This window comes from Panthera tigris, chromosome B4 (genome assembly GCF_018350195.1).
Source record: "Panthera tigris isolate Pti1 chromosome B4, P.tigris_Pti1_mat1.1, whole genome shotgun sequence".
In the NCBI taxonomy this organism is placed as follows: domain Eukaryota; kingdom Metazoa; phylum Chordata; class Mammalia; order Carnivora; family Felidae; genus Panthera; species Panthera tigris.
This window is the reverse complement of record NC_056666.1, coordinates 3481173-3503091: the sequence shown is the minus strand read 5'-3', so window position 1 is coordinate 3503091 and position 21919 is coordinate 3481173. Positions and strand designations below refer to the sequence as shown.

Sequence of the window (21919 nt, the reverse complement as noted above, 5' to 3'; positions counted from 1 at the left end):
AGCTCCGTGAAGAGTTGCTGCAGCCACTGCCAGGCAGGACAGGTGTCCCAGGTCCCTTTGTCAAACAGGTGTCCCTTCCATTTCAAATTTCCGAGCAGTTACATCTTGAATGGTCTCTTTGAGCTTCACCTTCTTCTAAAGGACATTAGAAGGTGGCCCACCTAAGGGTCAGGCCCACCCAAGATAATCTCCCTTCTGATAAACTTCAAGTCAGCTGCCAGGAAGGTGATGTGGGAGGGCTGCCTGGCCCACCAGGCAGCGCTCAAGTGCAGGTCAGGTGTCCATCGGCCACCTTAGAGCTCTGCTCGCCACGGGCTCCTGGTGCGCCGTCTGGCGTGAGAATCCCGCTTGAGAAGGTCTGGGCAGGTGAACTGCGGGCGTCTATGGAAACGAGAAAGACCAGGATGAAACATTCATCCTGCTACTTAGCAAATTGCACACTTTCTCTGAGCTTTAAGTTTGATTTTTGTTTTTTTTTCAACTGTTGATTATAACAGCTACTTCGCAGGGTCCTGTGGGCACCAAATGGAACACCGTGGAAAGCGTCCAGCACAGTGCCTGCCATAGGTCACATATTTATCCAGCGTGGGTTACTTCTCTTCTTCTCCTCTTTTCATTTCCTTCTATAAAACTCTGATATATAGCAACATATTTTCCCACCGTTCCCAAACATCCCAGAGTTTGTTACTATATTTTAAAAAGAGGGCCACTAAAACTGAGGCCTTAGATCTGTATGAATTCTCCCCATCTGCTGCTCTCTGGGCCATAGTACTGAGCATATTCCATATGTTGATAAATTAAGTTGCACATCTATTAAAAACTATCAAGAGAGAACTTTCCTTATTAGCTATTCTCAGCACTAATAGTTATTTAAAGAGCAAATCGAGGGGCACCTGGGGGGCTCAGTCGGTAAAGCAACTCTTGATTTTGGCTCAGGTCATGATCTCATGGTTCATGAGCTCAAGCCCCATGGGGGCTCTGTGCTGACAGCATGGAGCCTGCTTGGGATTCTCTCTGTCTCTCCCTATCCATTTGCCCCTCCCCTGCTCATGCTCTCTCTCTCTCTCTCTCTCTCTCTCTCAAAAGTAAATAAGCATTTTAAGGATAATAAATAAATAATAAATAAATAAATAAATAAATAAATAAATAACAAATCTATACCTTCATGTCATATAGTAACTGCTGTTTTGGTAATAACACCAAAAACAAAATAAAACAAAAGCAGCTTTTGCCCAACAGAGCATATCCTCAGTTAATATTATTGGGGGAGTTATTGGAATGACCTTTGGAACAACTTCATAAGATTCCCTGCAAGAGCCCTACCTAAATTATCTAAAAGAATAGGAAGGATCAGGGGTACCTGGGTGGCTTAGTCGGTTAAGCGTCTCTGACTCTTGGTTTCAGCTCAGGTCATGATCTCACGGTTTGGGGGTTCAAGCCCCACATGGGGCTCTGCACTGGCAGCGTGGGGTCTGCTTGCGATTCTTTCTCTCGCTCTCTCTCTCTCTGCCCCTCCCCTGCTCGCTCTGCCTCTCTCTCTCGCAGAATAAATAAGCTTTAAAAAAATCATAATAGGAAGTACCAAAAGTTTGTATATCATCCCCAAATCCTTAAGCTGAAAGTTAGGTTTAAAATGCAAACTTTGGGGGCACCTGGGTGGTTCAGTCGGTTAAGCGTCCGACTCTTGATCGTGGCTCAGGTCATGATCTCACTGTCTGGTTGGCTACGTGACCTGCAAAGGGGGTTTCATTTTAGTGTCTCCATTCATTCATCCATTTAAAACAGTGGGGGAGGGGCGATTATAAAATAAACATCAAGAACACACGGAAGAGACGGACGGACGCCGAATAAGTGAAATATCACCTTCAAAGCATTAAACGACTCTCTGTCATAAACCAGGGATTTTAATGCATTATTTCATTATTTCATCTACACGCATGCCACACGTCCCCCCCTCTGAACAACTCTGGCCTTCTCTGATTCTTCTGGGCTGATCTGTTTAGAAATCAGATGCGACTAGTTGCACTGAGACCCCACACAGACACTTCTCCCGCAGGAAGCGGACACTGCTTCCCCACTGAACAGCTACTCGAACCAGGAGCAGCAACGCCTCTGTTAAGACGGCTCCTGTCCTGTGTATCTCTTGCCTCCTGGATACGTGGCCAGTCACCGGGCGTGAGTCACAGGTGCTGGGTGGCTCATGGGTGCAGGGGGAAGACACAGAACTCATTCTCTCTGAAAATCAGTCTACCTATCCTGTTTTTATACTATTGCTTTTCTTTTTGCTGAAAATTACCATGTTGAGTGTATCTGTATCAGGTCCAATTAGGTTCACTATTTTAAAAATAGACTATACAATCTTCGACACATTTGTCAGTGCGTGCAAGAGACAAGGACAAATCTACATTCTATGGGAACGTAGATAAGGAAAGTATTAAAACGATGAATAATTAATTGTCCAAAAGGTACACCGGCACCATAGCCACGACACCCGTACGCGTTGCACGGACAGCCACGTCCTAATCTTGATTCGGGGAGGACGCCCTTCCCTTCGCTGGAATTTCCCCCATCTGCCAAGGAGGCCAGCTTTGGTCACCTGCATATTCCCCAGACTCTTGTTTCCTTTGGCGATGGCCAATGACAGAGAAAGTCCTATCCCCAATATAACCACGCTCTTGGAACCATCTCCCAAACATGACCAGCTGCTGTTCACCAGGGTGGGCTCAGCCTGTGGGTGGTTCAAGGCCAAACCATCTCTGTTCCCGGAAACAGACTCAGGTACAGGTCCCACCTGCAGAAGGCTAGTCATTCTCTTTGTTCCCGGGGTAAAATGAGCTGAACGCAGGCCAATGGTAATTTTTATCAATTCATTCTGGATCACCATCGCAGACTCTGTAACAGGTACAGTATGTGGATAATAATCTTTTCTAACTTTAGATTCTGATACAAAGGTCCCTGCCTAGAACCTTCCAGGGTCATAATCCTGGTATATTCTAGTCTGTTAAAATCTAACACATAAAATCCTCTCGAAATTCTTTTACATGCCCCATTCCTTAAAAACTTTAAAAGGATGTTCATTAAACTCCATCTTGAGACAAAAATGAAAGAACTAGTTATAATTCACTTTTCCATTTTGAATTTTAAAATGCACATTCTTTGTGGTCTTGGCATTTGTCTTGAAAATGAACATGATGGTATATTTTAGGACATAATTCATATGGGAAGAAACACACTGAATGTCAGCATCACCCTAATTTAAACGGTTTGCACATTCAGAGGAAAAGCTTAGTTGCTAACCTCGGTGAGGGTTCTTGAGGTTTGCAGCCCTACCAGATAAACAGATGCCTTCCAACTAGAACTAGATGGCATCGTCCTAGGATGAAGGCCTTGTGGTAGGTAACAAGTAAATGGACACTAAGTCCTAGATCCCTGGCAGCGGGCTTGTTGGAACACAGTGGCTGGGACAGCCCCCGCCCCCCAGCTTCAGATTCCGCAGGTTTGGGAATTGACCCTGAAAACTGCATTTTTAACAAGTACATGATGTGGATGTGGATGCTGTTCTAGGCCTGGGACCTTCCTGAGATCCAGTTATAAGGCATCTCTCTTTTTTTTTTTTTTTAACTTTTATTTATTTTTGAGAAACAGAGAGAGAGAGAGACAGAGCGTGAGTGGGGGAGAAGCAGAGGGAGAGGGAGAGACAGAATCCGAAGCAGCTCCAGGCTCTGAGCTGTCAGCACAGAGCCCAATGCAGGCTTCGAACCCACCAACTGTGAGATCACGACCGGAGCCGAAGTCGGACGCTAAACCGACTGAACCACCAGGCACCTCAAGGCATTTCTTTTTTTAAGGCCAAATTCTTTCTCACAGAATCCGAGTGTAAAACCTATACGTTACCCTAAACCATCCCACTCAAAGACAGCAGATCCAACATCGGCCTTCTGGGTATTTTGACCCTTTTCCTGCAATTGCAGGTTTCCCAGGCATACGGATGTGTGTGCCAGACAAGGAGTCACAAGGGGGGACTCCGATTCGCACCCAGCACTCAGGCCTTCCAGACCCTCACGACACAACCAGGAGTCACCAGCACTATGGGCCTGAGGCCTGAGTGGGATGAGGCAGAGACAAGGGGAACAGAAGAGAGGGTGGACCCAGAGTTGGAAGGGGAGGGAAAGAGGGGGCAGGCTGGAGTGAACAGAGCAGAAAGAAGGAGATTAGGGAACAGATGAGATGGAGAACAGGGTGGGGGGGAGCAGAAGAGAAGGGGAAGCAGAGGATGGACAGGGACAGAGGAGAATGGGGGCAGGGGAGACAGAAGATGGATGAAGGACACGGGGGGTGTGGTGGACAGAAGATTGACGGGGGGGACAGAAGATGGACAGAGGACAGAGGAGAATGGGGACAGCGGAGACAGAAGATGGACGGGGGATAGAGGATGGGGGGGTGGACAGATGATTGATGGGGGAACAGAAGATGGATGGGGGACAGAGGAGAATGGGGGCAGGGGAGACAGAAGATGGATGAAGGACACGGGGGGTGTGGTGGACAGAAGATTGACGAGGGGGGACAGAAGATGGACAGGGAACAGGATGGGAGGTGGTGGACAGATGATTGACGGGGGGGACAGAAGATGGACAGAGGACAGAGGAGAATGGGGACAGCGGAGACACAAGATGGACAGGGAACAGAGGATGGGGGGGCGGTGGACAGATGATTGACGGGGGGGACAGAAGATGGACAGGGGACAGAGGAGAATGGGGGCAGGGGAGACAGAAGATGGATGAAGGACACGGGGGGTGTGGCGGACAGAAGATTGACGAGGGGGGACAGAAGATGGACAGAGGACAGAGGAGAATGGGGACAGCGGAGACAGAAGATGGACGGGGGACAGAAGATGGGGGGTGGACAGATGATTGATGGGGGAACAGAAGATGGATGGGGGACAGAGGAGAATGGGGGCAGCAGAGACAGAGATGGACGGGGGCAGAGGATGGGGGTCAGGGGAGAGATGATTGATGGGGGGGGACAGAAGATGGACGGGGGCAGAGGATGGGGGGCGGTGGACAGATGATTGACAGGGGGACAGAAGATGGACGGGGGACAGAGGAGAATGGGGACAGCGGAGACGGAAGATGGATGGGGGACAGAGGATGGGGGGGTGGACAGATGATTGATGGGGGAACAGAAGATGGACGGGGGACAGAGGAGAATGGGGGCAGCAGAGACAGAGATGGACGGGGGCAGAGGATGGGGGTCGGGGGAGAGATGATTGATGGGGGGGGACAGAAGATGGACGGAGGCAGAGGATGGGGGGCGAGGGAGAGATGATTGACGGGGGGGACAGAAGATGGACAGGGGACAGAGGAGAATGGGGACAGCGGAGACAGAAGATGGACGGGGGACAGAGGATGGGGGTGGACAGATGATTGATGGGGGAACAGAAGATGGACGGGGGACAGAGGAGAATGGGGACAGCGGAGACAGAAGATGGACAGGGAACAGAGGATGGGGGGGCGGTGGACAGATGATTGACGGGGGGGACAGAAGATGGACAGGGGACAGAGGAGAATGGGGACAGTGGAGACAGAAGATGGACAGGGAACAGAGGATGGGGGGGCGGTGGACAGATGATTGACGGGGGGGACAGAAGATGGACAGGGGACAGAGGAGAATGGGGGCAGTGGAGACAGAAGATGGACGGGGGACAGAGGATGGGGGGGTGGACAGATGATTGATGGGGGAACAGAAGATGGACGGGGGACAGAGGAGAATGGGGACAGCGGAGACAGAAGATGGACGGGGGACAGAGGATGGGGGGCGGTGGACAGATGATTGATGGGGGGACAGAAGATGGACGGGGGACAGAGGAGAATGGGGACAGCGGAGACAGAAGATGGGCGGGGGACAGAGGATGGGGGGCGGTGGACAGATGATTGACGGGGGGGACAGAAGATGGACGGGGGACAGAGGAGAATGGGGACAGCGGAGACAGAAGATGGGCGGGGGACAGAGGATGGGGGGCGGTGGACAGATGATTGACGGGGGGGACAGAAGATGGACTGGGGACAGAGGAGAATGGGGACAGCGGAGACAGAAGACGGACGGGGGACAGAGGATGGGGGGCGGTGGACAGATGATTGATGGCCGGGACAGAAGATGGACGGGGGACAGAGGATGGGGGGACAGAAGGTGGATGGGGGACAGAAGATGGGGGGTCGGTGGACAGAAGATTGACGGGGGGACAGGAAATGGACAGAGAATGGGGGGCGGTGGACAGAAGACTGACGGGGCGGGACAGAAGATGGACAGGGGACAGCGGAGGACGAAGGTGGGGGGACGGACAAGGGTCAGAGGAGATGGAGGCGGTCGGGGGGAACAGAGGGTCCTGAGGGGGCAGGGCGCCCAGAGGTCGGAGGGAAGGGAGGGACGGGAGGGACGGGAGGGACGGAGCTGAGGACGAAGGAGGGGAGCAGCGCGGTCCCGAGGTCGGAAGAGGGTGCACGGAGGGGACAGGGGGCCCGCCTGGCTGCGCTCGGCCCCGCCGCGGCGCCGGAGCCGCTTGGCCGGGGAGCAGGGGACGGGGACCCGGTGACGGGGCCCAGGTGACCGGTCCGGGAGGCGGGACGGGAACGAGCACGCCGGCCTGGTGACCGGGACGGGGCCTGAGTGACGACTGACGAGGACCGCGGGCCGGGGGGGGCACGGCGATGGGACTGCCGGCCCGAGCGCCGGGCCCGGGCGACCCGGACGGGGACCGACCCGGGCACCGGGGCGCGGGGACCGGGGGATGGGACGCGGGCCGGGGACAGGAGGAGCGGCTCCCTCGGCCGGCCGCGGGCGCACTGAGCCGCTCGGCCCGCACCTCCCAGCGCCGACTCCTCCGGCGCGCGGCAGCCCGCGCCTTATATACCCTGCTAAAAATAGCCTGCGAGGACGCCTCCCAATCAGAGCCGCCTGAAGTTCGAATTGAGCCAATGGCGAGGGCTGTGATGGAGAGGCTCGGTCACGCCAGGCGGGGCCGCTGTGAGTCACCGCCTGCCATTGGCCGCAGCTGACATCACCGGCGCGCAGCCCCCGGGCCGGGCGCAGCGTGATTGGGCGGTGCACGGGGCGGGCGCGGGCGAGTCACGTGGGGGGGAGGGAGTGGGGGGAGCCAGGCGGGGAAGAGGGGGAGGCTGGCAGGGAGCTTTGAATAGGGAAGTTTTGCAGGGGTTACGTTTGCAGTCAGTCCGGTGTTTGCAAATATTGTGTGGGCTCGCGAGCGCGTCTCTGGGCTCCGGCAGGATCCGAACCCGCGGCGCCTAATTGCTGTGCACTGAGTTTGCATGAAACTTTCCCCGGCGCTGCAGGCACGGCTGCTGCGCTCTCGACTCCAGACCGCACACCTCCCTGTTTTCACAACAGCAGTGACTGTCTTTTCCAACCCGACATGGATGTACTCCCAATGTGCAGCATCTTCCAGGAACTCCAGATTGTGCACGAGACTGGTTACTTCTCGGCGCTGCCCTCCCTGGAGGAATATTGGCAACAGGTAAATTGGAATTTTCGTGTGCCAGGTGCCCGGTGCACCGAGGAGGGAGTGCATGCACGCACGGCCAGGATGGTGTGTGGTTGGAGGTGCATTTATTTTTCCTCTTCTTCTTCTTCTTTTTTTTTTTTTTTTCTTGTTCAATGGTTTGGGTACATTAAAAACAAAAATTTGAAATAATTAGTCCTAAAACGTACTTCTGCTGCCTGCGTGCGGAAGGCACTTAAAAGGGGCCTTTCACGGCGTGGAGCGGAGTTGTCATATGAGTGGGGCGCAGCGGCGCGTCGCCTCTCAGACTGTTTTCGCCCGTTTCTGGGGCTCCTGGACTGCATCCTCCGGAGGGCAGTCCCAGCCCCGCGGCCTGATCCCGGCCCGAGCCCTTGGCGGAAGTTTGGTGTTTGTACCAGCTCCAGACTCCACAGCTGGATCTTGTCATATGAACTTGCATGGACTGCCAAGGGTATTTTTTTTTTTTAATGGGGAATTTGTTTTTGTTTTTGGATTTGTTTTTTGTTTTTTGGGTTTTTTTTTTTGGTGTCTGTACATAGACTCTTTTTTTTTTTTTTTTTTTTTTAATTAAAAATGTCACCAGGGACACATCCACCGGCTCTTTTTCTCTACTGGGCCATTTCCAGTGTCTTTTTCCTCTTTGGAATCCTTAAAATGTGTTTGGATCTGTCTTGTTTTTCTTACCTGCTTCTTTTGTTGACCAGGAAAAAAAAAAAAAAAAAAGAGCCAACAATGTTTGCACAACCAGTGACTTATCAGTCATATGACAATGAGCCCGTCCAAATTGCTTCAAGTCTGAGTTTGAGAAGAAGAGTCCTAGTTTCCGGCATTTTTTTTTTTTTTTTTTTTTTTAGTGGAACTGGAATTTTTGACATTGGACATTTAAGAAAGTTATTACCCCCCCCCCCCCAATTGTTAGGATTGCCTGAAGGGAGAGAGGAGACTCTGACACTCGTCCCATTGTCTTTAAAAAGATAGAAGGAGGGGTCAGGGCTGTCTCTGCCCCTGCTAGGCTGTTCGCTTTTTGTCACTAAGTGAATTAGCAGATCAAATATATTCTGTGGGTTTCAAAGCCTAGAAAGCTTTTAAAGGGGATGAAATGCAAAGTGTTGCAACCTTCACATGCCTGCTTAATCGTTCCCAGCCCCGTTCTGCCTTCCTCTCCCCTCCCCCCCTTTTCCTCCTAAAGTAGCTGCTCCCCAGGACGTGATTGAAATTGATCTAAGTAGTTTCCTTCGGGCATTTGGGATTTGGGCCCCAAGCCAGGCTGAGCTCCCGGTGGCCTTCAGAGGCTTTTAAACTCTCGGAGAGAGAGCTGCGTTTGGGTCCCTGGGGCTGATCGGCATAATGGAGATTTTTAAATTAGCCAGATTATGAAAGTTTAGCACGACCTCAGTAAATGTGCTTTCCTTTTTCTCTGGAACATCAGTTGGAGCCCTTGGTGTCTGTCCTTAGAGCACCTAGTATGCCCTGTAACTCAGACGTCTGATTTTAGGGGTAAAGAGAAAACAATGATGTTTTTTTTTTTTTCCCCTTTGCTTGCTCATGCTGGCTATGTGACGAATCCGTGGGGAGGGGGAAGGGTATGTGCTATATTCTAGCAGGCGCATTTGCTCAGTAAGCAAGCACGAGCCCTTTGGGTAGGCTTTGCGGGTCCTGAACGTGATTTGCAGAGTTTGCTGTAGAAACTGAAATCTGTAGAAATGCAGTTGTATGGACAGCCTTATATGGGCACCCAGGCAGTTGATCCTAGTAGAGATAAGGGCGGACACGATGTAATCCTAAAATGTTTCCTACCGTTTTTCTTTTCCAGTGGCTAGGAAGTTTGAGATGGTGGGGAGAGGGGATGCTGCTCTCTCGGCAGTTGTAGCTTCTTGAAAGGTTGGTTGTGGGGCTGGGGAGGGGCACTGTCCGTGACACCTGCATGTATGTTTGAACCGGGTCCTTTTCTGGCCGCTGATCAGAATTTCAAAAGGAAGTCTCCTTTGGCATTGCGTGAAAGAAACAGAGTGATGACTCATACAGTTGTACTCTTGGCCAGTAGATAAAGTTCTTGTCCATTGTGGGACTCCCAGCAGGGCTGGGGAGGAATTTCCCCTCCTGCATTCTTTACAATAGCAGATGGCCATTCTGGAACTACTTCTCCACTCCTGTTGTTGAAGCTCTTGTTTTTCTCGGACCACTGTGGAAGTCATTAAAGTTGTGGGTGAGCACGGCCCCTGCACTTGGGAATGGCATTCTTTGAGAGCCTCCTGGGTCGGGGCTGTGCAGGAAATGGGGTGGCTCGTCTGCAGCTCCACTGATGCCCCCGAACACAGACCGTCAGCGGGCTGCGCCTGCTGGCTGAGCGTGGCCCTGTGCTCTCAGCTGTGTCTCTAAAGACAGACACACGCAATGTCAGAACACATTGCATTGCGGGCTGGGCAGCCTTTCTGTCTTGTGCGTGAGAAGGGAGGGCGGCCGGGGCATTCCTTCATGCACATGGTGCTCCACACTGTCAGATAATCTGGTTAAACCTGTCGGGCGGGGAGGGGGGACTGTCTCAGGCCGGTTTTCTTTGTGTGGCTCACGGAAACTCATTAGTAACGTCAACACCGGTAACTGTAACCAAAATGGCTTCGTGACCATCAGTCCTTGTGGCCACAGGTCCGACCTGGGAAGGCCAGGAGAGGCTCCACCTCTGGTCTTTCTTCCGAGTGCATATCCATTCCTAGAAACAGCCTCCCCCTCGCTCTCCTAGAGACGCGATTCGAACAGCGCCACGGCCACGGCCACGGTCTACCTGCCCTTGATTCCTGCATGTTTTTTGGCAACTTGCTTTCGGTTCCATTTTCAGTCGTCACAATCACGTGCCTTCTTGTGGTTCCTTTCGCACAGACCTGCCTGGAGCTGGAGCGTTACCTCCAGAGCGAGCCCTGCTATGTGTCGGCCTCCGAAATCAAGTTCGACAGCCAGGAAGATCTGTGGACCAAAATCATCCTGGCTCGGGAGAAAAAGGAGGATCCGGACCCGAAGCTTTCCTCCACTCCCCCCGAGGATGCTCTGAACAGCCCCGGCTGTGCTTACAACGTGGAGACCCACAGCCTCAACTCGGACGTGAGCAGTGAGTCTTCCGACAGCTCCGAGGAACTGTCCCCCACCACCAAGTTTTCCTCCGACCCCATCGGCGAAGTCTTGGTCGGCTCGGGGACCCTGAGCTCGTCCGTCACCTCCACACCCCCTTCTTCTCCAGAACTGAGCAGGGAGGCTTCTCACCTGTGGGGCTGCGTGCCAGGCGAGCCGCACCCTCCCGGGAAGGTGCGCAGTGGGACTGCGGGGAAGCCGGGTGACAAGGGCAGCGGGGACGCATCCCCAGATGGCCGCAGGAGGGTGCATCGGTGCCACTTTAACGGCTGCAGGAAAGTTTACACCAAAAGCTCGCACTTGAAAGCTCATCAGCGCACTCACACAGGTCAGTCCCTCCTGCCACGCGGGAGGTGGGCCGCTGGTGGGCGCCGCTGAATCGCACCAGCCCTGGGAGGGGGCCGGGGCCCCGGCGAGCGGACGCGTCCTCACCTCATGCCTCCCCCAAAAGAGTTGGGTCTCTGGGGAGGACAGAGTAGGAGCGGAAGGACTGGACATGTGTGCCCGATGAACGGTTGACACTTTGAGATTACCCGGATGAGGTAAATCCCATTCTCTGCCTACACCCCACACCCCTCACTCGCTCCAACCTCCCCGCCCATCCAGGCCCGCGGTGCCCGGTCTGCGGCATCCGTGCAGACCGTCACGTGAAGCGGCCCGTGATTTTCTCCTGGGGTGGGGACAAAGGGTGGCCGGGCAGCGGGGAGCACGCCGGTGTCAGCCGTGCTGCTGCGAGACGGGAGCTTGGCCAGTGCGCAACGTGGGAGGCAGTACTGATGTGTGGGTACTTCCTGAGAATTTCTCTGTGTATCACGTGGCCTTTGTTTTCTGAAACCAGTTGGGAAAAAAAAAAAAAAAAAGACTTTGTCACAGAAGACCACAACTTAGATGACAGTCGCATGTGAAATTACCGTGATAGTCTGGGGTGACCGGGGGCAGAATCACACAGGCTCCAGAGGCGGGAGGGATGTTGTGGATGGAGTCGCGTAAACCGACCCACCCTGTGACGAGGCAGGGACCTCGGAGCCCCCCAAGTCAGGGTCCCCGAGTCCCCGTCTGTCCTGACCGGCGTCACACTTGAGGACAGGTCGTGGCAGAACCTTCACTACCCTCAGGTAGTGCTCGTAGTGAATTCGTGTTTGCTGTCTGACCAACGGGTGAAGACAGCCTGGCCGTCGGATGGCCATTTAGAAAGTGCTTTGAAGGCCTGAGGATGGGGTTTCCCAGAAACTCATGACCTCAGTTTTGGAGAAATGTCGCTTCCCGGAGGAAACTACAAAGCCTCATTCCACAGGGAAGTGAGTAAGGAACAAAATAAGCACTTGAGAGAAACCGTTTCCATGGAGAGAGCTATAAAAGCCTGCCCCCGCCAGGGCTTGTGGGTCCAGTGGGCTGACACGTCAGCCCAGAACTATTTCGCCAGTCTGAGTAATTGTCATTCTTACACGTTAGCGCTGATTACCGTCACATGGCCCAAGGCTAGGTCAGGAGGGGGCTCCTGGGTGTCCCCTGGAGTGCGGGCTCCGTCCCTAAGTCCTTAATTGAAGGGGGACTGAATTCCCGAGGAGGCCGGCCCCTGGGCTTGCCCCTGAGCTGACTTTCCTCCAGCCCCTTCCTTGTGCGCGGTCACAGCACACCTCCTCCTGCTCAGTGAAATCACGGTGTGCCTGTCGTGTGCTCTCTTCCCAGGAGAAAAGCCTTACAGATGCTCATGGGAAGGGTGTGAGTGGCGTTTTGCAAGAAGCGATGAGTTAACCAGACACTTCAGAAAGCACACTGGTGCCAAGCCTTTTAAATGTTCTCACTGTGACAGGTATGTGTTCCCAAAGTGCAGGGGCGCGGAATGCCAGCGAGGAACAGGCGTGCGGTGCAGAAGGCAGGCATTTTCCTGTCCCGAGATGGCATTTGTCATTTCAGCCTGGGACTTTTTTAAAGCGTCTGTAAGATGCCAGTTGCCCAAATTAGGAAGAACTGTGTTCTGTGCGCGTGAGACTAGAGTGATTTCATTCATACTTTGTGACCCTTGGAACTTGAAGGCTGGGTAGTGAGGTCGGGTGAAGTGCTCCCCAGAGCTGGGTGGAGGCCTTCATTCACGTCCGGGGAATGAGCCTCCCTGACTCCGTGGATCCCCACTTCCCTTCGGGAGGGGTGGGGGGCGGGGCGTGGGGCAGGCCCGGAGGGGGGCGGGGCGAGGCCAGGTCCGGAGGGGGGCGGGGCGTGGGGCAGGCCCGGAGGGGGGCGGGGCGAGGCCGGGTCCGGAGGGGGGCGGGGCGTGGGGCAGGCCCGGAGGGGGGCGGGCCGAAGGCCGGGCCCGGAGAGGGGCGGGGCGAAGGCCAGGCCCGGAGGGGGGCGGGGCGAGGCCGGGCCCGGAGGGGGCGGGGCGAAGGCCAGGCCGCAGGTCTGTAGCCTCAGCGCAGGCGGACACCTAACGTGTTGGATGCCTATTTGCCCTGCAGGTGTTTCTCCAGGTCCGACCACCTGGCCCTGCACATGAAGAGGCACCTGTGAGGGGGCAGAGCGGCGAATCCTGCGGGCTAAAAGGCTTCCAGGCTGAGAGACAGCCGTGGAAGGAGGGTGCGTGTTCCAGCCAAAGCATGCCATTTTGCACCCCACCCAGCTGCCTCCAGGACCTCTACTGGGAAGGTCTCTCGAGGGCGAACCACGTCACGTCAGAAGCGGCAGGGCACCCGCGGTGTGTGGTGTTTGGGTGGCCCCGACTCACCACCGGTACCTGCCTTCCGAGTGGTCCCCAAGCCCTTGCCGTGAGCATGTGCACTGAGAATGTTACCGGTTGGGTTGCCTGTCTGTGGAGGATCTATTTCTGACTGTGTGATGAGGCCGAGGCTTCTCCCTCGCGGTGGCAAGGCCGCGAGAGGCAGCAAACGCGTAGTTTGAATGTTTTGTGTGTGCGGAGTATATACCACGAGAGGAGATGACCACCAAACATTTCCTAGGGGGTGGGGTCTGCGCCTTAGAATAAAAACTAAAAAAAAAAAAAAAAAAAAAAAAAGAAGGGAACATATGGAGGGCGGGAGTGGGTGGTCTTGACCCCCGAGTGGCGAGTGGGTGTGGGGAGGGGAGCCCCTTCCCGTGCGAGAGAACGTTCGGTGTCTGGTGCAGCTATGAAACGTGCAATGTGTCAAGTAGCTTGTTTACCGGCTACAGGAGCTCATGTGTTACCCGTCGTCTAAGCTGTGTATTTACAAATATAACACATCGATAACTTTTCCTTATAAGACAAAAAGTAATGCATGGTCTGGGGAACTATCTGCTTTTCCATTCTTCAATCAGGACTGCAATGTCGATCCCAGTTACTGAGCAGCTAACGTGTGGTTGGTCAACTTCGGCGATCCCTAGCCATCTGGGCCTGGCAATACACAATCCTCCCCCCCTCCCCCCCTTCGATTTTGTAACACTCCCTTTCAGAAAGGCAGTTGTGCAGCATAGGATTATTTTTTAAATGATTCTGAATTTGAATTCCCTTTTTGGAGAATTTCGTGATGCCCTGTGAAGGCATTGGGCCTGCGTTGGGTATCGAGTGCTAGGGCTGGGAATTGCCAGTCTAATGTTCCATTAGACTCAGAACCTAAGGTTTTTCTCAGTTGGGTGGATAAAACCACTAAAGCTTCGAAACTGTTTTCTCATGCAGCTAAGTTTCTCTTATTTATGCCTTGAGGACTAATTTCTGGTTTTCTAGCTGTTAATGCACTGTAGATCTTAATAATGGTGCCTTATGCAAGTGGCCCTTCTGCGGGGGGGTCTCATACAGGGGTATGGGTGATGCATGCTTTATTAAGGCTCTTTTTTTCACCTGGCATTGTACTGTATCAATATACAATACAGAAAATCGAATCTCGTACAAAAGTCCTCCTTCACCACGACAAACGGAGAGATAAAACTCCCCAAACAAGTCAGTATTTACGCGATATGTTTTGACACCTTGACTGTCAGTGTTAAAGTGAAAACAGGATCATTGGAAAATCAGACCATTTCTGCCACCATGAGACTTTCATATAGACTTTGCACAACCATTGTGTATAGATCACACACCGGCTGTATTTAATATGTAACGTTGTCACGCATATTAAAGACACAGAAGTATAAAAAACCATGTTAATGTATTTGCTTAAAAGGCACAAGTTCCACACATGTATCTGTTGGTAATACAGAAAGTATATTACTTTTTTTAAAAAGTGGGCGGAATTCTTGTGTATGTATATTTGTGTGTAACGTATGTGTATGTGTGTGTGTGTATGTGTGTGCGTGCGTGTGTGTGTGTGTATATATATATATATACATATATATAGATAATATATAAATATTTTTTTAAGGAGAACTGAGAATGTTTAGCTAGAAAATTCCACAGCCTGTGAAGAGATATTTCAGAATGGCCATAAAGGAGGTAAAAATGAAAACTATAACTTCTATAAAGGCTTTATCTGTAATTTAATGATTTGCTACAGATTCTTGCCATCAGATCTCTCCCAGACTGCTGACTTCGCTCGTCATTATTGGCAGGTCCAGAATAGGAGACCTTCGGCCATTCAAAAGTGGCTCGAGGGGAATGCTAGCCCACTAATTGGTCTCAGACACACCAAGGTTTTGATTTTGAATTTCAGCCTTATTAGAACATCTAACCTAAGAGTAAGCTAGTCACAGGGATTCTTTTTTAGAATACTTTTTATGCAGATGAAGCTATTTTTTCCAGCAAATAGATTGTTCCAGTTTTTCCAACGAGTCATTTCCCCGAATTGGCATACCACAGCATGGCTGATATTTCATCCAGCTGCTGGCTTGTGGGTGTGGATCTTGTCTTTATATATATGTATATATATATATACATATGAGTCTGGCTGGCCTGGTATTTTGTTTGATCTTCCTGGAAATGAGCAGTGATGAAAGCTCACATAACTGGTTTTTTGTTTTGTTCTGTTTTGTTTTGAAATCTGGGCTGATGAATACACATACCTGAAGAACTCATTTCATTTTGCTGAGGGGAAAAATGCACTTTTCTTTTGGCAATTCCAAATCCAGGCGCTTGATTTGCTGGGTTTTGGGAAACTCCTTTTTTGGCCCTGCTCTGTTGCTTAGCCATAACAATTCCATTAAGCAAGAAGGTTAACGAAAGACAAAAAAGGCAAGAAGAAGAAGGAAAAAAAAAAAAAACAACAAAAAAACGCAACGGCTTGCGCTGGCTTGTCTCGCTTACGAAACACCATGGAGTTGTTTGATTGGGTGGGGCTCAATGCCATATGTGTTGATGCCTGTAATTTTCATAATAAGCAAGTACGGAAAGAATTACATTCTGTTCAGGTGATAACTGAGCCTCAATCAAGCAGAAACTTTTTGCTTGACGTTAAAAAAATTTCTATTAGTGAAATTTCTTTCTTTTTTTTTTTTTGAAGCACCCTGTTATCTAAAGAATCTTTGTAAGATTTTTGTAAAATTTTGTTTTACAAGATTTTATTTGAAATTGTTTTTTGCAAGATTGTTATATTTCTGTATGAATGTATTTTTTATTGGAATAACATAAAAGAATTCTTATCAGCATCTCGAGTCTGGTGGTTTTTTTGGGGGGGTGGGGCGGGGCTGTGAGGGTGTCGAAACAGATTCCTGTTCTATTAATCACCCTGACCCTCCTTGGGAAATCTCCCTTGTGCAACCTTGACGGCCACCCCCGCCCCCCCGCTGACTTGTGGCTTCTTCCTGTCCTGGGAGCTGAGAGGCATCTGATACAGAAATGGTAGGAGGAGGAAGGTAGAAATGACAGGAGAGGCAGCCGGCCCAAGAGTCACACCCTCGCCTTCAACTCACTCTTTTATATAAAACGTATATTTACCGGGGCACCTGGGGGCACAGACGGTTAAGCACCCGACTTCGGCTCGGGTCATGATCTTGCAGTTCTGGTTTCGAGCCCCGAGTCGGGCTCTGTGCCGACAGCTCAGAGCCTGGAGCCTGCTTCGGATTCTGTGTCTTCCTCTCTCCGCCCCTCCCCTGCTCATGCTCTCTCTCTCTCTCTCTCTCTCTCTCTCAAAGAATAAACATTTTTTAAAAATTAAAAAATACATATAATATGTATTCACTGATTAGCCCAGTAAAACAGGGCAAAAAGAAGATTGTTTACATGATCGTCACCTGATGTTACGTGTTTGTTTTTTAGGGCCGGCAGGATGTCCTAAACGTAGCTTGTGCGAAAATACAACAGCTTTTAGTTTTCAGAAGTGTTTTGTGTGGGTACCTTCAGATCTTAGTCTCAGTCTTACTGAGATTCGTAGCAACTGGTCCACGTGCAAGCCCATTTTCCAGATCGTATTAAGAGTCAGTAGAGGCGGGGTGAGATCAACGTGCTGTCCAGAGAACTAGGGGCTCTGGGATTATGGAAATTTCCGGAGGAATGAGCTCCTTAACGTCCTTCCTAGTTTAAGGAAGTTCTTGGTTTCCAGTTGCTCGCTGCGGATCTTCATAGCGGATCTTCATCTTGCTAGACGTACGGGGTTTACACTAGTTGGCTTTTAATTTTATAATTAGGGAGGGGAAGTTTAAATGCCTCCCCAGATGAGGCATGTTAAGTAACTTTCTAGAACTGCAGTAAAAATACCGGCGATTTGCAGAGAGTTGCAGTGTGGGAGGCGGCAGGAAGCAGATGGGATCCCTGCCAGGACTCATGGGTGTGCGGCCCTCTGGAGCACATGTCAGGATGACTAATACTTGGGTTGCCCTGACTGTACGGCTAAATAAAGGCTTGATCGTACATTCTCGGCTCCGAGTGAGGCTCGACCACTCTGTCATGCGGAGACTATGCCGAACAGCTCAGTTATGTTCAAATAAGGCTGTTCGGAGGACTGTCATGTAAGGAATCAGCTGTAAACCAAGGGTATTTATAGAAGGAAAGAAAATTTCACTGCGCTTAACGAATTTGCTGAAACCCAGCTAAAAAGAAAGGATGTGCGTGCTTCTGTTTGAACCGGCTGTGTGCTTTGGGACGATTTGCTGTGTGGCACCAGACCTCCATCTTCTTATTGCTGAAATATTTGGGGGCAGCTCACATGTGTCCAGCATTTTATACAGCACTACAATTCTGTGGTCTATGAGTATAGGGTGGATTTCAAATTACACGCTCACCATTTTCAGAACGCTCGGCTCAGATCTAGAAAACGTCCTCTTGTGCTACAGTAGAAACTATTGTTGAGAAAATTGCTCTGCCTTAGAATGGAAAACGGAACGTTCTCAAATTGCCCTTTGCCCCTTTAATTATAGTTAAGTTATTCAGGCATTTGGTGCTTTATGGCATACCATTTATTTGTTTAAAAAAAAAAAAAAAAAACCTCTTTGAAAAGCGCCATTGTAACCATGGCCGACCCAGTGTGTCAAGTTCTCCCAAGGCACCAATCCTGTTCTGGGCGTCCCAGCTGACCTGGGCGCTCGAGGGGCAGTGGGAGTGATTGGCGTCAAGTTGTTTATCTTCATATTTTAATCGTCGTGGAGAAAGATCATAGCTTTTTCTGTGTAGCTCCTTTCTTAGGATTTAACTTCATGCTCCTCTGAGCTATTTTTTTTTTTTTTTTCCACCACGGTCCTTCTCAAACTGAATCACTCCCCTGCCAAAGTCGGATGATGACAAAGATGATTACTATTTGTCACCCCTTACGGGGGAGTCGGGTCGGAAGTATGTTCCCTCCCTGTGTCTGTCTCTCTGTGCGTGTGTATCTCTTGTATTTCCCAGAGCTCGCCACACAATGCTGTCATCCCCGTTTCGCAGCTGGAGATACTGAGGCTACGTGAGGTTAAAGCTCCTTTCCCAAGAGGCTCCACCAGAGCACAGCAGGCCAAGCATTCAGTCGCGTCCTCTCAAATGCCAAAGACCAAGGTTTCCATCACCCCCCAGCCCTGCTTTGTGTCTGGTCCAAGCTCTCACGGGAGCTTTCTGCTTGTTCCATAGGATGCACTTTAAAATGAAGTTACGTTTATGAGACGGAGACAGAACTTTCTTACAATTCAGAGGCACTAAAGCTATAAACTGTGCTGTAATCCTGAGCAAACAAAAGTAACCATTTTGAATTGCTTTCAAGATATGAGACAGATGGCATGTATTTATTTTTAATGTTTAAGAAGATAGAGAAAGCAATTGGGGATGTGACATCCTGCATTAATTGGCAAGCATCACCTAATGTACATAGTTAAGACACAAAGAGAGGAAAATTAGGTCCATGCATCACACAAATGAGGCAATACAACAAAGTGTATTTAACTAGGTTTATTTTATAACATGGTCTCTCTGTTTCACTCTAAGTAATTTTAATGAGGATTCTCTAAACGTCTGTGAGTAAAATGAGTCTAAGAGGAAGAGTCTGGGTACCACATGTCCTTATGGGAGCTATGCTGAGCTGAGCGGTCACCGTAGAATTCTCAATAAAAGCAGATTTAACAAGAATGTCCACTGTCGCCGTCAGTTCCTCCAAACTTGGGTTTCCAGGCCTTGCACTGACTTCCCTTTACATAATCCGTACCAAAAAAAAAAAAAAACAAAAAAACCACACACACACACACACACACACACACACACAACCCCAAAGATATCATATGACCTGGAAGAGTTCCTTAAATTAAGAGCCCCCAATTCAAAGCTGCCATAAACAATTATTAACTTTCTAAAAGGCTCAGCGACTTAGATAATGGGTAAGTGTTCCCCATGCTGCAGATCAGCACTTTCTGGAGCTCTGTGCAGGGCTGGACGCCCCAGCACGTTTAGGGGTAACTTGCCTGTACCGACTAAGCATAGTTCTGTGCTCATCCATTTCTTGAGTTTCACATTACCACACTTCGTTTGGGTTGGGCGAGATTTCCTTCCAGACGTGCAATCTACGGGATGGCGTGTGCTGGCTTTTTCAATGAACTCTCTGTGGAAGCAGGCAGCATTGTTGGGGGTGGCTTTTCCGCTTGTGCAGGTGAGGAGATGGAAGGTGAAACAGGCCTGAAGGGATTGCTTCCTCTCTCTGCTTTGAGATGGGAATGTAAAAAGCTCTTTACTATCGCCCCCGTCCTGACTCGTACCATTCACCATCCTCCCCCAAACAGCTCATTTCTGCACAGCTCCAAAGCTGGAGCGAGCCAGCTCTCCATGAGACATATTCTATGTGCCTATATTTTAACTCTACAAATGCAACTCCTTATGGTAAAACTGTTTTGGGGGGGATTTCTGGTCTATACATCGTTTAGTTAAGGTAATTGAAAGGGAACGTTCCCGTTCACTCCAGATTTAAAATACCCTGAACCACGGCCTTCCTGTGTTAATGACCTATCTGGCATCATGCTCCAGGTGGGGACAGACAGCCGGAGGTACCGCAGGACTGCTGGGCAACAGGCCACTGAACATCCAGCTTTTCCGGAGTTGCTCCTGCAACATCCTCGAGCCCCAAATGATCTACATAAGGGAGCAGTGAGAGTGGTGAGGGGCTCTTGACCGAGTGGAACAGCAGCGGGCTGTGCTTGTGCTTCTCTCATCATGGGCTGCAGCAGTCAGACCTTGAGTATGTCAGGAGCGGGGGGGGGGGGGGGGGGGGGTGGGATGGGAGACAGGAACCACTTCCACGCCCACTGTGACCAGGAAAGTTTAGGGGGTTTGAGAGAGGAAGGCAACCAGCAGCTTCTGGTTCCCCGGGAATCAATCACACCCCTCCCACGGACTTTCCTGTGCTTAGATAATCAGTAGTCTTGCCTTTTAAGGACCTATGTATTCCAGTGACAGCTGGAGGGCACCTGCCAGTCAGGCACCTGCACAGGAATGTGGGAAAGCTGCTGTCCAAATGCCCCAGAGCCCTTTCTTCAAGCTGTGAGTTTCCTTGGAAGCTTTTAACAGTGACCCAAGCTAGGAGTCACTGTTTTTTAAGGGAATTCCAGCAGTTGTGTTTACTCTCCTATGTTCTGGGGACTCAGTGGTGAGCCTTCCGACACAGAACTTTACAAATAAAAAGATTCATTAGTTCCCAGCTTTTTGTGATGCTTTCTTAAACCCTTCAAACTTTGTTTTTCTCATCCCCAAAATGGGAATCATGGAAATCCTCTTGGGATTGTTGACGGACGTTGACGGATGTTGGGGAACCCAGCGCGTGGTCTGGCACACGGCAAATGATGGACAGTTGATGTTCATTATCATTGTGTGGTGGGTATTTATTTCTCAATCAGAAGAATAACTCTTGTTTTCCCCGCTGAATTTCTTTAAAAAGAGATTTTTGTAGGTCAGTATTAGGCAAATTCCACTCATGTTTATTTTCCACAGCGTTTTCCAGGGACTCCAGTGAAGGACAGGCTTGGCTTTATGGGTTGTTTTTATGATCATAACATAGTTTCCTCTTGGAAGGCTCACCATGCTACTGAAATCTTCAAGTCAAACACTTTCCTGTTAGAAGCCGTGAACGTGCTGACCCATGGCAGAATGGAAGTGACCAACAGCTTCAGTGAGCTGAATTCACAGTGTTTTGAACAAATGACCAGGAACCAAGAAGTCCCAAATGTTACCACAGTTTACAGGAGCGGCTATAAATCCCAAGTCTCGTCCGGTTGTTCTAAATCAGATGGGCCGTGCTTCAGTTACCGTTACACGGACGTCTCATCAAAGTCCAGTGGAATTATTGCGTTATTCAACTTATTACCTTCGTCCTTGATTCCGTGGATTAGGTGCGTGGAAAACCTCATCCGTCACCAGGTATCAGCCTCCATGCTAGAAGCCGCTTTAATCTGGCATATGCTCTATCCAATTAAAATTCCCATGCTTACATTCAGACACACATGTTGGTTTGTTTTCTTTCTTTTTTTGCTTCAGTTAAACTGATGTTTGCTCGTTTGCTTGTTTTTTATTTTCACCCCCTTTTTCTATGACTCCATTACTTTTAGTGAAAATAAAATACCATATGTTTGCAGAGGTTTAGGGGTTTTTTCTCATTGTTTTTTTGTTTTTGTTTGTTTGTTTTGTTTGGATGTTGTTGTTGCTGTTGTTATTTGGTGTTGTTGTTGTTGTTGTTGTTTGTAAAATAGTCTCACTGGCCATTATCTTTTGATAAATGAGAACCCGGTGGATTCTGATGCAGGCAACCCCTCTGGGTAACAAAATTGACCAGCAAGAATGTGAGAATGGCTCTCCTTTGCTCCTCAAACCAGACCCCCTCCCTGTGGGGAGCCGTGGCTGTGAGCATTCTCATTTTGCAGACTGGACCTGAGGCGCAGTCAGTTAACCAACACGACACGCCGGGGGAGGCGGAGCCAGAG

At 50.3% G+C, this 21919-nt stretch overlaps 1 protein-coding gene across 1 annotated transcript; it reads left to right on the top strand.

Moving 5' to 3' along the window:
- Positions 1–7189: 7189 nt before the first annotated feature.
- Positions 7190–13667, top strand: KLF6 (Kruppel like factor 6). The gene is made up of 4 exons (XM_007081166.3): positions 7190–7528; positions 10412–10985; positions 12347–12470; positions 13114–13667. Exons 1-4 carry the CDS (start codon positions 7427–7429, stop codon positions 13163–13165), a joined length of 852 nt encoding a protein of 283 aa, XP_007081228.3. The 5' UTR covers positions 7190–7426; the 3' UTR covers positions 13166–13667.
- Positions 13668–21919: the final 8252 nt, after the last annotated feature.

Excerpts from the sequence above, each read along its gene's own strand:
- KLF6 (XM_007081166.3), top strand. The coding sequence starts at position 7,427 with ATGGATGTACTCCCAATGTGCAGCATCTTCCAGGAACTCCAGATTGTG. Across the intron at positions 7,529-10,411 it reads TGGAGGAATATTGGCAACAG|ACCTGCCTGGAGCTGGAGCG; the intron begins GTAAATTGGAAT and ends CCTTTCGCACAG. Across the intron at positions 12,471-13,113 it reads AAATGTTCTCACTGTGACAG|GTGTTTCTCCAGGTCCGACC; the intron begins GTATGTGTTCCC and ends TTTGCCCTGCAG.